We start from the raw sequence: 16,996 nt of genomic DNA on the forward strand, positions 1-16,996 counted from the left end.
GCACTCCTTACCTCATACATGCAAACAAACATCCTGAACAGCATGCCATGGAGATGGGAAAGAGAGAGACATTACAACAAGCATTAATTGTGGCACAATTAAATCAAGAGCCATTACGTGATATGCTCAAACATTTCTACGATATACACATGATTTTAGGCACAAGGATTTTGTCAAGTGACCAAGGACACTGAGATGGAATGTCTTGTGATGATCATAACCGACACCGGCAGAAAAAAACATGCTGTAACTGCAACTTGCGAAAAGGATATACATAGTCTGAAATAGATGCTTATTCTACTGTAAATGCTTTTTGGAAGTGTCTGTCTGCATTGTGAATTTGAGGTGCTTAAGAACAGGCTAAATGAGTGACTCGCCCCCTGAAGTGTGCCTGAAATAAATCTTTAATTAGTCCAGTAATTTTTGTATAGAATTCCATAAAGACAAATTGTGTTATTCCTATTCTTTCTTATTTAGGGACATTGCTCAGTGGTACACTTGTTGAACCCCCTGTTTGTTTGTTTTTTTTTTTTTTTTATTAAAAAGAGGCCTAAACAAGAAAGCCATCCACTCCAGAAACGAAAGAGCCACATGGCGCTGTCCCGAGGCCAGGAGCTGCCATATAAAAAAAATATAGACCTCAGGGGTTTGCATTGGCGACCCCTTGCAACCCCCGAATGACGTCCCTGTGTAAAAGGAACCTTGCTAGATACTAATGGCGTGTTCTGGAATTCCTGGTCTAGCGCATAGTTTTTGGAATATTGCGCCTGTTTATTTCCTTGGCACAAAACGCAGTCTTGGGCTTATAGGGCACAGCTCCCTTCTTTGCACTCTTATGATAAATGCACTGCGACAATTTTAGCGATGTTGTCCCTCCTTTCCCAACAAATGTCTCTCCTCATGTGGTCAGGGAAAGGCAGAAGCTACCTGACCCTGTCCCTGGGGTGGTGGGAGGGGGCTTATCTGAGGGAGGACCATATGAGACGACCCTCATGGCAGTGGGATGCACTTGCTAGTTCAAACATGGTATCCCCCTGTTCCATTAGTACCTAACACTCCTTCACCCCTCCTCTTCCCCCCATTTATGAATGGCATATTGTGGTGTGGATAAGAAATCGCCACTATTTATCGAACACAGACCTTATGTACATCCCTCCCCTATATATATATATATATATATATATATATATAATAACACTGAGACAAGGTAGAGAGATGGAGTGATGAAGATCACTATAAGTGGCAAGTCAACGCTGTGTTCTAGTCGTTGGAAGATATTAACAGGTGCCGGGACATTCAAATAAAGTAAGACGAGAGAATCAGCCCTCCCGACGCTGGTTGGGACACGGGAGGAAAGCGAGCTGCAGACCGGAGTGAAGAAGCTGGACGAGGACGACGTCCAAGGAAGTCAGGCGGAAGAGAGTTTGCTGCAGTGCCATCCCAAGCAGTCAGGCGAAGGACAGACTGGGTCTGAGAAACTAATGAGGTGCACTCCCAGGCAGCAGATAGACAGGGGAGGAAACAGTGAGACACGAGGGACGCCCAAGCGGTTAGAGAAGACCAGTAAACCAGATAAGGAGATTGGGATACCGGGGCGCTTCAGGGCAGATGCTGCATGCCATTAGTAAAGGGCAAAAACCCATACAAGGGAGCTGGGACATTTAACACAGTTGGGGGAGGGTTCAGTGGTCCGACATGTAAATAAATATAATTACCTGGATACAGAAAGGAGTGAATACTAATGAAGCGTGTGAACCTGGGATTTGCAGTCTAATATTGAGAGGACTCAAAAAGCACTGACGGAGTAAACCAGGCATACAGTAAGTCTCGGACGTGCACCCAAGTAGCGAAATAAAACCCTGGCAGAAGAGTAAACCAGGGATTAGAGAATCTGGCAGAGATCCCCAGGAAGTGCTGAGAAAACGGGGGAAGAAACCCCACACCTTTTTTGAATTGTGGACCAAAAGGGACGAACCATACCCCTTTCTGAAAAAGGCATCTGGAGTACAGAGAAAGCACTGTAAAGTGTTGTGTAAGCAGAGAAAATTCAAGGGAAGAGCCATCCCTTTTGGGATTGTGGAGTATATAAGTGACACTTTGAATAACCAGAAATACTCTAGGGGAAGGGAACGCCCTTCTCTACTGGAACTTTATTCATTATTCTTTTCTGCTCCTTAGAAACTTTATATTTGGAACTTTGGAAGGAAGCTGCAGGTGTTCAGCCAAGAGACGTTTCCTATTTCACGTTGTATTGAGTTTAGTGTGTAAGGGTCAGGTTAGGATTTTGGACACAGGACAGTGTACGTTTTGCTTTAGACATCCTGACAGACGTTCCTTAGTATTGTTGAAACAAGGAAACCCCTCTTAGAGTCAGGGATAGGAAGGATTTCCCCAACACCTCTTTCTCTTTCAATAATACGTCTTTGATAAACACCTAAAATGCCACTGTGTCTGAGTCTTACTCTTGATACCTTGCAGCCCCTTGCTCATTTCTTGACAGTCACAGAGAGATATCACACAGATTGCTTCTTCTTCAACGTTTCCCAGCAAGCGTTCCAACCCCTTTTGCTTAGTATTCTGTCCTTGAAAGGCTATTGACCGCTTCTCCCACTGCTTATTGTTAGCACATAACCTAACTAGTGGGCATCGCCTTGCCCCAGAGTCTTATTCTCTGTCCCCCATACAATGTGATTTTTATCAAATCTGTCGCTGCACTTTAACCAGACACATGGAACCCATTGCTGTTTGCATTACTGGGTCCCTTTATTGGGGCCATCTACACCGATCCAATGGTGCACCTCAATCCTGGCCTACAAAGATCCTATAGACAGTTCTTTGCCACTGCATCTCACTCCTAGCCTGCAGTAGTATCAATCATACTCGGCTCTGATAATCCAGCAATGCCTCCAGTTATTTCAGTAATGGGATTTACACACAGCTCTGGTATTGCACTTCAATCTTGGCCTGTGACACTGTGGCGAGTGCCAGGGTATTGTCACTGATTCCATAGGAGAGGCCCTTCCTGTGAGGCCAGGGAGGTGAGGCCACTATACAATAGTCCTCCTGGGGGTGGTACTCAGTGAGTGGATCTCATGGGGATGGAATTTCTCCATGGGACCGATGACCATTACCTTGGGAGAACGCTGTTTTCCCCACCTTCTTGTCTGCCCCCTCTTTCCCCTCACACCACTCAGTACCCTGAAGTTCCTCACACTTCTATTTACCTTTGTAGAGTTAAGAAAGTTGAATCTCAAGAAAGTACTGAGACTGAGAAGAGGGGTACTAGACTCTATAGAGATCAGTAGTTTAGTATTATGACAAGGAGGAACGGGGGGGTAATGAAGACTAATGAAGTGAACCAGAGGACGCAGTCTAGTTGTTTCAGACTACTTATTGGCATACGGAATACAAATAAGAAGATGGATTAACTCGATGACGCTTGCCCCGGAAGAACCAAGGGGGAAGTTTGAACACTGTGGTGAAACCACGGGAAGAAGCTGAAGACTGGTGAAACAGTGGAATGAATCCGGCATCTGCAGAGGTGCTGATACAAGCTGGCTGACCCAGGGAAGAGAGAGAACCCAAGCGCAAGAAACACTTGGGACGCCTTCTGGAGCAAAGCTGTGCAGCCCGACACGCTGAAATTGAAGTGAGCCACGCAGCCCGACCCGCCGAAGGGAGCCGTGCAGCTTGACATGCTGAAAGCGAAGCAGGGTTGCAAAAGACAGCGCAAGCAGGAAGAAAAGCAGGTTGTCCAGAGAACCAGCGGAGTCTGAGCATGGTGCCACGCAGCCCAATCCCGGAAGCAAGGTACATGTGCTGCTTAACTCCATGAGAGGGGCTGGAAACCGAGCAAGTGAAACCTGAGGGTTGAAGCTAATGTCACATAGGTCAGTGACCCCCAAAAGGAATATAAGGACAAACCAATGCGTCTGATCAGTGAGCACTTGGCAGGAGACTGAACCAAGTGTCCTGAAAGGCCGATTTGAAGGGGTCTGGGACTCAAACTGTGTACTATGTCATATACAGAACTGTACAGGAGTGTACACCAGGTCTGTTCAGTGGGACAGTGAAACACATCAGGGTCTGGGACCCATAAGAAGGTGGAAGAGGCCCACACAAGCAAGCCACAGGGGTCAGAGACCGGCATAAAAGGAAGAAACGCTTTGAGAGTACTGAGGCTCAAAGCAAGTCTGAGAGAACCCAAGAAAGTCAAAAGGATCTAGGACCCATACAGGGATGGCAGAAGAAGTTGGGGAGAACCTGAGACAGACAGCCCAGAGTGGCCCGGGACTAGTGTAAAAGAGTCTGGGAGAACCCAAGCGAGCCCAGAGGGATCTGGGACCCATGTGGTAAAGTGCAAGAGGATAAAACAAGGGGTTGAGGAACCCCTCGAAGAAAGACATTTACTTGAGTGCTGAACTCTTTGGTCAAGTCTGGCAGGATCGTGTACCAGACATGGTGCTACAGTTTTGAGTTGAAAACAAGAAGGGACCCCAACCCCCCCCCCCCCACCACTATTATTATTATTTGGGTACTGTCACTCCTTCTGTTTTCACGTTGTGAACTGAACTTTAAAGGGGTCATGTCCAGAGAGTGGGAGAAGCCTCCCCGCCTGGATTAACAAGACGCCCAGTTTTCCTTAATTTAGTGTAAGGGTCGGAAATGGGTTTGGACACAGGACAGTGGACATTTTCGATTATGGACATCCTGACCGAGTCCTTAATATTTTTGTTGAGGTTGGGCAACCCCTAATTGACATAGGGCAAGATAGGGTTTTCCTTTTCTTTTATATTTATAAGTCTTTGCTAACAAGTATGCCACCACTGTGTCAGACTTGTACTTCTGTACCCTTACAGGTACCTTTGGCCGTTTCAAAAAGTACCCATAAGGAACCGAGGTGGCGATCTGTGCACCTCCTCACAGTCCTGGAGCACCCCTGCATTCTTTGACTGGAACTTGCACACAGTTATACCACCCTGCTCTTCAGCACTGATACCCACAGACCTTTCTCCATGTGCACCTGACCTATAGCACTGTACTGTATACTGCAACTCAGACACTGCTCTGACTTTGCTACTTAACTTGATATACATCCTCCTTTTGTTATTTAATTACTGCAGAACTCTACAACGCTCTTGTACTCCAGACCCACAGCATTCCCTATTATTCTGTTCTTGTGATACTGCATGCAGTTTTGCCAATGCACCTCACTCTTGACCTACAGCCACCCTGCTATTTCCGCATTGAGACCTGCACATAACTCTGCAGCCCCCCTCGCTGCTCTTCTGCTGGGCCCCAGACTCATATTTGTCAATCTCTACTCATTGTACCCCTGATCTTTTTCCAGAATCGGGCTGGCTATTGCACGGCGGCTGGCCCAGGATGGGGCACACGTGGTGGTGAGCAGCCGCAAGAAAGCAAATGTGGATCGGACCGTAGAGGAACTGAGGGCTGAGAACCTGAGTGTGTCAGGGGTTGTGTGCCATGTTGGGAAGGAGGAAGACCGGCAGAGGCTGGTGGCCACGGTGAGAGCTACAGCCTGTCCCAACAAGAGATTGAATTTCCTACTATACACCTTAAGCTACTTTGAGGAGTCCCTTTGACTGTCCTCCACCCTCCACCCCCCCATCCCCTGCTACCCACTCAAGAGCCCAGTAGGAGATTCCCCAGTTAGTAACGCAGCTCTTGGCTGCCCTGGAGAGATTGAAGTCTCTCCTAACCACCGGAGGGCTTAGTTGGAGATTCCCATTTTGAGATACTACCCGAGAGAAGGACATCTTTGCCGCCCTTGAAAGGGAGTCGCCTTCCTGCTCACCTGAGGGGCCAGTACAACTTCTTGCAAGGAGTGGATTCTTATCTGAACCTACCTATTTCCATCTGACAATATGATCTGGGGACCCTTTGAGTTACCAAGCACTGTGCCACAGCGTGCAAAGTGAGTCCGCTCCTGCCCATTCAGTGCCAGATGGGAAATTCTCAATGCAGTTAGTTTAGACCGGGTTTAGAGGGAGCGTTGCCCTACATCATGCCCACTTGGTGGCCAAGTGAGACTCCTCTTCTCTCCTTTCCCCTCCCCCACGGCCCCTTCTGTTGGGAGCTTGGCACTTCTGCAAGGGACCACAATGCCTCTGAACCCCCTGAGGAACCCATAAGTGATCCCTTACTCAGTATAACAGGTGCTCTTTAGGGACCACAATACAGTTCCACTGTATGTGAACCTGTTCTGATTGACTGTTTGTATCCTTAGGCTGTGGAGCAGTTTGGTGGAATAGACATTTTGGTGTCCAATGCAGCTGTCAATCCTTTTGCTGGAAACATATTGGATTCAACTGACGAAGTGTGGGAAAAGGTAATGAATTTATATTGAAAATACTGTTCCAAATACACATTTGAAGAGGGTCTGGTTGCACATGGAGGGTCAGCCACACTGATGGGGAGGTGGTAGAGGAGATGGGAGTAGTCCAGTTGAGGATTTGGTTCAGGGCAGCCGAGAAGTAGAGCGGAAGGCCCACAAGTTGGTTGGAGCAGTAGTATGGATGATTTAGTACAAGATTAAATATTTTGAAGAGTTGTAGTTGACAGATTTTCCTAAAGTGCAGAAGATTTTGTCAAGCCACAGTGGCTTTCAATTAAAAAACTCTGAACACAGATCTTATGGAACCTTCTATATAGGCGAGATTTAACCAAACTACAGATATAAGGTATAGTTCTGAATAACACACACACACACGTGGTTGTATCACAGCTTGATGTGAAGAGTAAATGGTTACTTCCTGTATCTGTTTCGTAAGTTTTATTTCCTAGTTATATTTTGCCTTCTTTTTTTTAAGCGTGCATTAACATCTGCTCTAATTTGCTTTTTCTGTTATGCTTTAAAAAAAAAAAGTAATGTATTTTTCATAGTGTCTTTCTTGCATTTAAGGACATATTTGCTCCTTGGTGCTTACAACGTAAATTATCATATGGTATGATATTCTATGTTTTACATATACATTGTCTAGAGTGTATTAAACGTATGTAGGCCTTGAAGAAGCTCACTGTAGAGTGAAATGCATGTTGGCCGGAAGTTGTATCAAATATTGAAAGCAGTTTCATTAAACATGAAAACCTAATGTGCATTTATCTTAAATGTTTTTTCTTGAATACATTAATGCTATAAGCATTATTTTGAAACGGTACTGACCACAAAAAAGGTAAGGTTTATTTCCATACAGCTGTGCAGAAATGGGCAGGAAACTGGCAGAATATCCATATTTCAATTATTTTTATAGTATTTTACACAATGAGCCTTGTACAGAAAAGTTAGTAAGACACTTTTAGTTGGTTACTTCAACAATTGATTTACCAACAGCACATCTTCAGGCCTTGTTGGGCATGCCTTTACACCACCATTTAAGCCCTGTACAATTCCACTTGACCCAGCCACATGGTACAAACTTAATCCGGGACCTAGTGCCTGCGCGATCCTCGTTCTGGTTCTCGGGTGGTTTAGCCCGCTTTCAATGATGACGTTGAGCTGGCAATCTGGGTGTACAAGCGGCTTGGACTCTGCCTGACGTAATATGTGCACAGTCTTGTGGAGTTCATGTGCATGCCAATCAGTCAGCTTTCTCCATGCCACCTCCCCTATCTTGGCCAAGGTTGCTACATCCGCTGTTCTCATTGCTATAACTTCACTCTTTCTCTGTACATATCTTATGTTAGGATATTGACTCTGCACTGCTGCCCTTTTCATAGTCTCCAGATGCTTGGATTTGGAAGAGATTGGGTTGGTTTGGTTAGTTGGGAGAATATCCAAAGGCAAGAATGCAGTGCTTTGTGTTGAGGTTGTGGATCAGAAATACCCTGAGCTCTAGATGTCTGTCATCTTTCCCGGTGGAAATTGTATGAGGCATCTAAGGATTTTTGTGCAGAGGGACGACCTCATGCTTTTAGTGCTGGCCTGTTGGCCAGGGGCAGAGTATATCATTTGCAGTTAGAGGTGTACATTTGGGATGTTCGAAGTTTGAGAGGGTCATTTTTTTTTAAAGCCATGTGCTGGTGGCAGGTTTGGATTTGTGTGTGGTGAGTAAGGTGGAGAGAAATCTGAGGGTCAGTCCTCAAGCTTGGTGTGTCCTTGACTCCTTTATGCTTTCAAATGATTGGTCTTGCTGTTAGTTGCATTATGGTGGAAGGAATTTGGCTTTAGTGGTTGGTGCATGAAGATGTCCTGTGTTGAGGTTTATATATTTTGGGAGACAGGGAAGGACTTCTGTTATGCTTTTTGGCCATGCCTGATGCAAAGCCTTCTGTTCATTGTCGGTTCATGAGTGTCGTGCCTTACGATGTAGGTGGGTTTTCAGGAGCTAGTTTGACATTCCCTTAGGTTGTGTCTTCACTTGAATGTCTATTGAGGCATGACGTTTCCGCTGCTTGATTGGTCTAGGTTTAACGTTGTTCGTTATCCATTGAGGAGCCAGGTTTTTAGACTTACCAAGAATTTTAGGTGGTCCTGCAGGGTGCAGAGCTACCATGGTAGCGCTTTCCAGTTTTGTGCCACCATAATGGATAAGGTGGTGCTTCTGTGTCTTCTCTGCAAAATCTTTCTAGTTTCTACTAGTCTGTTCCTTGATCTTGGGTCTCTGGTTGGTTAGTAGAGTGTATTGCAGGAATTGTGCTACGTGACCTTCGAGTGTGCCTGGTCGATGCCGGCGGCCTTGAACTGGATCCTTCTGTGGATTGGCAGCCAGTGACGTGCTCAGATAGCCTGTATTGTGTTCCCTCCAGTGTACTCCGACTAGTAGTCTAGCTGCTGTATTTTAGATCCAGTGAAGTTTCTTTTGTGAGGTCTTCTTGCATACCTAAGCTCAGCCCTATATATAAGGGGTGTATCCGCCACGTTTACTCCCTAAAAATAGCCAAATACTCCCAAAAAAAATAAAAATATGTAGTAAAAATACTCCCAATGAAAAATGTAAACATAGGAGCATGTGCCCCTGTTTTCACCGAAACAGTTCCATTGATGTGTTTGGACCAGTAGTTCATGTGGTACGACTATAATGCTGGAAGAGTCACATTATCAATTAATATGCATGAAAAAACAATAAAATCAATCGCATACATTTTATCAATCCTAATATTTGAAACCCAATCAAAAACTGAGAAATTGAAGAAAAGTGAAAGGGATAATGTATATCAACTCAATCGGAAGTTGTGGGCAGAGGGCACACAGTTATAGACAAAATCAATATGAAATCCCATTCTATTGTTTCTCATCCTTCACTTAAATTCAGGCTCTACAGAAAATGCATAACTGCAACCACTAGGTTTGTTTGTTGGCCAGAGACACATTTTCTCCAAAGAATAATCACACTCTATATTCCTGTGGGCATCAATAAACCTCTTGTAATGCAAATACCTCTAGGATCTCAAATTCCAGCACTCCACAACCAAGTGCTCTAATGTTTCCACTAAACCTTCTCTGAAACAGAATCTATATTCAGCATTTTCTAGTTTGACAATTTTCTTTCGGACCAGGGCTTCTTTAGTCAATAATTGATTCCATTGAAATCTAATGAAGCCGTCTCAAGTGTTATTGCTAGGGAACTTCAATGTATAGGGTGCCGGCTTGCCTCTACTTTTAGATTCTTCCCATAGCTGTTTTAGGGAAACGTAATTGTGCATTTATTTGGTTTTATTGCACCAGTCACAGTCAAAACTGTTTTTTGTTGTTGTCCTGACTGGGTCCTTGACCAAGTCCTCCCTTGAGAGGTTTGTGTCAGTATGGTTTTGCAGCTTTATTGAGGTCATTAAGACTGGGCACGTCCCCTCCATTAATATGCCACGGTTCTTCATCGTTTTAGATTTAGGGCAGTTAACCATTCCCAAGGCCATGATGGAGGTGTTTTTAGGGTGGCGTGCAGTGAGACTATTCTTTCCATTTGAGGTGGTCACCTGTTACCCCTTCACTTATTTGCATCAGCCAATTGCTGATGGCTGTTGGATGTTCGTGTTGCATGTCTAGGTTAGCAATTGAGTCTGAAAAGGCTTCAGAAAGCTTGGGTTGTGTGATGGTCTGTAAATAAATCGGAAGGAGAGGTTGGTTTGGTGGTTGAGTGTGAGGTGGATCAGGAGTCTGTAATAACTTGGAAGCTGATGAACACCCGAGCCAACAGGTAAGTTATTAAGTAGATTTATTGTAGTTCAATCCAGGAACAAAACATTGGCATGTCCTTTCCAAGTCATCATACCTCCAACTGCCAAGCATAGAATCCCCCTTCAGATAACAACACACCACTCACACTGACATCACTACATTCCATTTAGCAGTGATGTCATCCACTCAGCTAGCAAGAGACATTACAACACTTCTCCCTCCTTTACTTTGTTGGAACAGAGAAAGATCACACCAAAACCACCACCAGACAAAAACCCCTACATGTATGTGTGGCCAGCACGTAATGCACCAACTAGTAACACCACTGGCGACAAGAAACTGCCCCCATAGAACACCAAACCCCTGGACACTCCAAGGAAGATCAAGGAAACAGGAAAGTGCTCCACCAAAGGAATAAGAACCTAATAAAACCTACATGGCACCCCCAGAATACTAACAAGTTAGGCAACATGACACCCTGTGTCAACCAACCCTTACACCAAGACCTACGCCCAACTCAACACCACTTCCACTCCTCCCTTTATAACAAAACAGAGAGGAACCCAACGCAGTGTACAAAGGGCTCACTCCTTCCATGAACCGAACCGAACAACCTCCGAGGCACAAAAAAAAAAACTATGCACCTCCACCTGTTCCAAGCTGCCCCTTGGAACCTAGGTCCTGCCACGACCCAGCGTCCTCACAGATAACTACTTAACAATCCTAAACCCTCAGTGCACAAACATCCTCCCGTCCTAGTCTGCCCCCTAGGACAACAGGGCTGCCACCCCCGGGCAAGAACCATACAGCTCAATGGAGCAACAACAAGCACAACAACGAAACAGTTCACCAAAGCACCCCTAAGGTACCACAACACTACCAAACCCTGAACCATAGAGAACACAACCCGCAGAGCGCGGAACACAACCAGGACCAACCACCTAAACCAGGCACACACCAACCACCACGGACCCCATGTCCAGCCTACTGCACAGCGCAGTACACCTACCACTCACCTAGGACCCCAGGTCCAGCCTACTGCCTCACGCAGCACACCACTCCATACCTTGGACCCCAGGCCCAGCCTGCTGCCACCCGCAGCACACCTACCACATAACATGGACCCCAGGTCCAGCCTCCTGCGCGAACGCAGGACACCACTCTACTCACCTTGCTGGTCCAACCACCTGCAAAACAGCAGGACTACTCCAACATGGGACCTACCCAATGGCCCCACCTTGCATGTTGCTATTGGAACCCCAAACAGAGGCACACAGAAACAATAGCACACCTCACATACACTCACGCTAAGGATTGAGTTACCTCCACACTCCATATGCACCATTCACACACACCATATGCATAACTGCAAAAAAGATAACGTTGTCCTGCATATGCATATTCAATGCTACCAAAGATTAGACATAACATAACCAAACAATTAGGATGAGACATGTCTTAAAGCACTTTTGGATTGAAATGACTGCCCGATAAACCATAATCACCCGCAGACACCCCCACCCACGAGTCCATCCAAAACCAAATGGCACCCAACCTGTAAAAAAAATGTTAGGCCTTTGGCAGATTAATGCAGACATTACTGTGATAATAACATGTGAGTACCCCCACCCACAAGTCCAAACCCTAAAAGTTCAATGTTCAGTCCACCTGGAAGAAATAGTTATCCACAAAAAAAGAAAACATAGCAATTTTCAGTACAATAACACAAAAACATATCACTAATTTTCACTCACCTGTAGCATACAACAACCACAACCCTAAGAGACAGCCACTCACACTCATACCAAACATCCAGCGCGCGCGCATCCACTTCAATCACATGGGCCCATGTTACGCATACACACACTCAAAAACACAGCCGGCCTCATACAAACTGCACACTAGTGAAAAATGTCCCCCATCAACAGGAACATGCTCCTCATCGCCTCAAGCTGCCGTGATAGATGAGTGAACTTCTCCAAGGCCCACTCACAATCACACTGGTCGCAGACACCAGACACATGCTCCATGTATCCTGGCATGCTGGAACTGCAAATCGATAAATCATAGTCAGCGAGTCTTTCCAACAAGAGTTCCAAACCTTAAAAGGAAAACTTCCAAGTCTCCACGGAGCCCACGCAGGTGACTGCACTCACCCACATACCTCTCCTATGCTGCGTAGACACATCAGATTCAGAAACCACCCTGCCTCCATCAGCACAGGGTGATCTGCCGCCATGCCTACAGTTACAGCGTGACTCCTCTGTAACACAAGAAGTCAGAACAGTGCGACTCTTGCACCTGCGAAACTCCGCGCACTCAATGTCCCTCCTGCGTTCCAGCTGAGGACGCTGGAACGCACGTTCCAACGAAGGCAACGTGACCACAGTTGCGCGTTCGGCCTCTCCTCCAAACACACGTCCACGTTCCAGCTTTTCCAGCAATATGTGTGACGCACGCTCACACCGGAGCACTTCACGATGACACGTTACGTCATCACAATTGTTCCACACACCGTACCGTTCACAAGTCCGGCGCCCCTCCATAGTATGGGACAATCGGAGGCCCGCTGCACTGGAGTACGCGAGACAAGCACCCACAGATGCAGGCACCTCCAGTTGCACCCCGGGCCCGACACGGATAGAGTACATCCTCTGCCCGACAGCTGGACCACCCAGCCTCCAGCTGAGGGTGCAGGGCCACTCCCACGACCTCAATAGCGGTGCTTCAATACCGCTGTCAACGACCCACTCACACATTAAGACCCGCTGTCTTGCCAAAACACTCCTCCGCCTGCTGCCAGAACTCCAAGGGAAACGCAGCAAACACCGCCCGAAACACTGGGCACTCACGGCAGGAGTACCCGGACACAGACCAGTGTGCCGCCACGGTCCCACAGTCGGGGTCAGGTGGGCCTTGGGGCAGGCATCCTCGAACCTGCACTGCACACCGACCCGTGTGCCGACAAGGCACTACTCTTCAGCACCACCCGGCTTGCTGAAAAGACACATTCAGCCCAGATTAAACGGCTCTGGACCTTGGCCTGCTGACGCTTTGATACTGGACATGGATTCTCAGGAGGGCAATGTTTCCGGGCTGTGGACTGTTCCCTCCTCAACAGCATCCCATCCTCGTCGCCAGTGTAATAACTTGGAAGCTGATGAACACCCGAGCCAGCAGGTAAGTTATTAAGTAGATTTATTGTAGTTCAATCCAGGAACAAAACATTGGCATGTCCTTTCCAAGTCAGCATACCTCCAACTGCCAAGCATGGAATCCCCCTTCAGATAACACACCAACACTCCACTCACACTGGCATCACTACATTCCATTTAGCAGTGATGTCATCCACTCAGCTAGCAAGACACATTACAACAGAGTCCTTCATAGTCCGGGAATTCCATGTCATGTAAAGAGATTTTAGCAGTGTTCCTTGTGTGCCACGATGATGGCTCCAGCTCTTTTGCTGATCCGGTTGACATGAGTTTTAAATTGATCAGTGGCGTAAGCAGCTTTTGGGGGCTGATAGTCCCTGAAGGGGCACCAAATTCTCATTGATCCATTGTTAAACCCTCATGGGGTAGTGAATGTTTTCAGTGGAGGGTCCTAAATATTTCCTCAAATTAGCACAAGCGACTGAGCGTAGTCCAAAAGAATTAAAGGAGGCTCTGGGGGGTTTCCTCCTGAGAGGTTTTTAAAATGTATGTTCTGAAATTATGCTTTTTGCACCACAATAAAGAGCCATGAATTTACAATGGTTTCTCTGGGGAAACGTAAAATATCCATTACATTTCATGATTCATGAGGAGCCTTGTCTGGTTAATATTTTGAGTGGAGGAACCTATATATTTCCTAAATATGTGTGAGTGACCAAGCGTAGCAAGGGATCCTAAAATAAAAGGTTTTGGAAGAGGGGGGGGTTCACACCCGAGAAATGTTTTACAATGATGTGCTTAAAGGAATGGTTCGCCCAACATTTTTTATTTCAAAAATAGATAGGCAATATAAAAAAAAAATGATTGGCATTTTTTTTTCGAAGTCCCTATGTAAAGTTTTGAGCAATTCAAGCTAAAAAATGTGCAAAAGCAAGCACATGGGCGCATCCATTTTGTGAAATGGATGCCTGCCTGTGCTGGCTTTTGCTTTTGCGGCACTAATGAAGGAAAAGCCAGCCAGTTGTAGTAAATAAAAGCTACCACTGGGTGGCTTTTCCTTCATTGGTGCCGGGACTCGGAGGACGCGGACCGGAGACTACAGGCAGAAAAGCTGCAGCTGCATCTCGGTAAGTGCTATTTATTTTTTTTTTTTAAATAAGCACTAGCTGCATTTTTTTTTCTAAGTTTTCCAGGCTGGAGGAGCCCGGAAAACGTAGAAATAAAACCGCAGCTTTAAAAACGTATTTATGTTTGCGGTTGCTTTTGAAGCGACCGCAAACATAAATACAACGTTATTGTGTTTGAAAACGCTGCGTTTTTCTTTCTAAGTTTCTCAGGCCTGCAGCGTTTTCAAACACAACCGCGTTGTGTTTCTGCCTAAATCTGCTTTTCCATTTGGGGCTTTAGGGCTCCCCTAAAGCCCCAAATGGGAAAGCAGATTTAGGCAAAAACACCGCGGCATGTAAACACAACCGTGTTGTGTTTCTTCCTTCCTTTGCTTTCACTTTGGGTCTCCGGCGCTCTCCTGGGGGAGCACCGGAGACCCAAAGTGATAGCCACGGCAGGCAGAAACACAATGCGGTTGTGTTTGAAAACGCTGTGGTTTTTCTTTCTGAGTTTCTCAGGCTCCTCCGAGCCTGAGAAACTTAGAAAGAAAAACTGCAGCGTTTTCAAACACAACCGCGTTGTGTTTCTGCCTAAATCTGCTTTCCCATTTGGGGCTTTAGGGGCTCCCCACGGGGAGCCCTAGATCCCCAAATGAGAAAGCAGATTCGGCAGAAACACTGCAGCATTTAGCATTTCCCATTTGGGGCTCTCGGGACCACCCGTGCGGAGCCCGAGAGCCCCAAATGGGAAGTCAGCTGTAGGCAGAAACACTGCGGCATGTAAACACAACTGTGTTGTGTTTCTGCCTGCCTTGGCTTTCACTTTGGGTCTTCTGTGCTCCCCTGGGGGAGCACCGGAGACCCAAAGTGATAGCCACGGCAGGCAGAAACACAACGCGGTTGTGTTTGAAAACGCTGCGGTTTTTCTTGAGTTTCTCCGGCTCGGAGGAGCCTGAGAAACTCAGAAAGAAAAACCGCAGCGTTTTCAAACACAATAACGTTGTATTTATGTTTGCGGTCACTTCAAAAGCTACCGCAAACATAAATAAAACGTTTTTAAAGCTGTGGTTTTATTTCTAAGTTTTCCGGGCACCTCCAGCCCAGAAAACTTAGAAAAAAAACGCAGCTAGTGTTTATTTTTATTTTAAAAATCGCACTTACCGAGATGCAGCTGCAGCTTTTCTGCCTGTAGTTTCCGGTCCCCGTCCTCCGCGTACAGCACCAATGAAGGAAAAGCCACCCAGTGGTAGCGTTTGTTTACTACAGCTGGCTGGCTTTTCCTTCATTAGTGCCGCAAAAGCCAAAGCGAGCACAGCGGCGGGCATCCATTTCACAAAATGGATGCCCCCATGTGCTATCTTTGAGCTTGAATTGCTCAAAATTTTACATAGGGGCTTCAAAGAAAAAAAAATGCCAATCATGTTTTTTTTTATATTGCCTATCTATTTTTGAAATTAAAATTTTTGGCCGAACCATTCCTTTAAATGCTGGTTACTGTAAATCCCATGCATGAGGCTGCATCCACAACATGTCTGTGCCAGAAATTGACACTTTAAATCACATGCAAGAAACGGCTGCCACAACCTACCTATACCAGTGAACATTATTGCCATAGATCGGTTGTGCCAGCAGCTTGATGCATGTGATTTAAAGTGACAATCACATGCTTTAAACTGCTGCACAAGTGACCATTACTGGCATAGATGTGTTGTATTTGTTTGTTTTATTCACTTATAATGCGCACCAAACCCGAAGCTAGCCGGCGCAGCAGTACAGATAATGCGAGGCTTAAGTTACATGGTTGCGGCTAATATACAAATATATACAGTTGTTTACAAGTTGCATACAGGCAGAATATATACAGGCCATAGAAGGTCAGTTACGGATTGCAAGAAGACAGCATATGTACAAGCACTAGCAGGACATCAAATCACTAGCCAGAAGGGGAATATATGCACATGACAAGCAACTACGCAGGTATCTAACATATGAACCCTAGGAGGTCTCAGGAGTGAGTAGGAGCTAGTGAGCTAGTTATAGGCAGCTTTCAGGAGGTTGATGTAGTTGGCTCTACATTTCAAAAAGGGCTGCTTCTCACGTAGAGGGTGAGGCAGAGAGTTCCATAATTGGGCTGCTCGGACCTGGAAGCTGCCTCCCCCAGCATTAGTCAACCTGAATCTTGGTATAATGAGGCTATTGGCGTTGGAGGTTCTTGCTGGTCGGGTGGAGCTTCTCTTTAGGAATTTGTCCGTAAGATAGCTAGGGGCGGCATTGTTCAGAGCTTTGTGGACAAAGGATGCAATTTTTAAATGGATTTTGTTTTGGGTGGATAGCCAATTATTTCGGTGATCCCCACCCCCTCTGGTTCCCCCATGATGTTCCCTTGTGCCCTCACCAGTCTCGCACAAAGGTGTTGCCTGTTCTGCTTGATTCGTCTACCCTGCTCCCCTCCCATCCAGCCTACATCTGCAGCAGTCTGTCCTGATAAATTCTGGTTTCACCATCACCGTCTTGTGGCCAATGTTGGATTTGACTTTCATGGACTTCATTCATTCACGGTGCTTCACCCTTTCTCAACTCTCATGCTAGACTTCCTT

At 46.1% G+C, this 16,996-nt stretch overlaps 1 protein-coding gene across 3 annotated transcripts in view; it reads left to right on the forward strand.

Annotated features, from left to right (window-relative positions):
• The window catches only part of LOC138521234 (dehydrogenase/reductase SDR family member 4-like), a 157,024-nt gene that overhangs the window by 62,998 nt on the left and 77,030 nt on the right, over positions 1-16,996 (forward strand). For all 3 annotated transcript variants that reach the window (XM_069633926.1, XM_069633928.1, XM_069633927.1), the window contains exons 3-4: positions 5,351-5,528; positions 6,251-6,352. In XM_069633926.1, coding sequence (XP_069490027.1) covers positions 5,351-5,528; positions 6,251-6,352 — 280 coding nt within the window. The remainder of the gene's footprint in view (positions 1-5,350; positions 5,529-6,250; positions 6,353-16,996) is intronic.

This window comes from Ambystoma mexicanum, chromosome 13 (genome assembly GCF_040938575.1).
Source record: "Ambystoma mexicanum isolate Mex_15411 chromosome 13, UKY_AmexF1_1, whole genome shotgun sequence".
Taxonomy (NCBI): Eukaryota; Metazoa; Chordata; class Amphibia; order Caudata; family Ambystomatidae; genus Ambystoma; species Ambystoma mexicanum.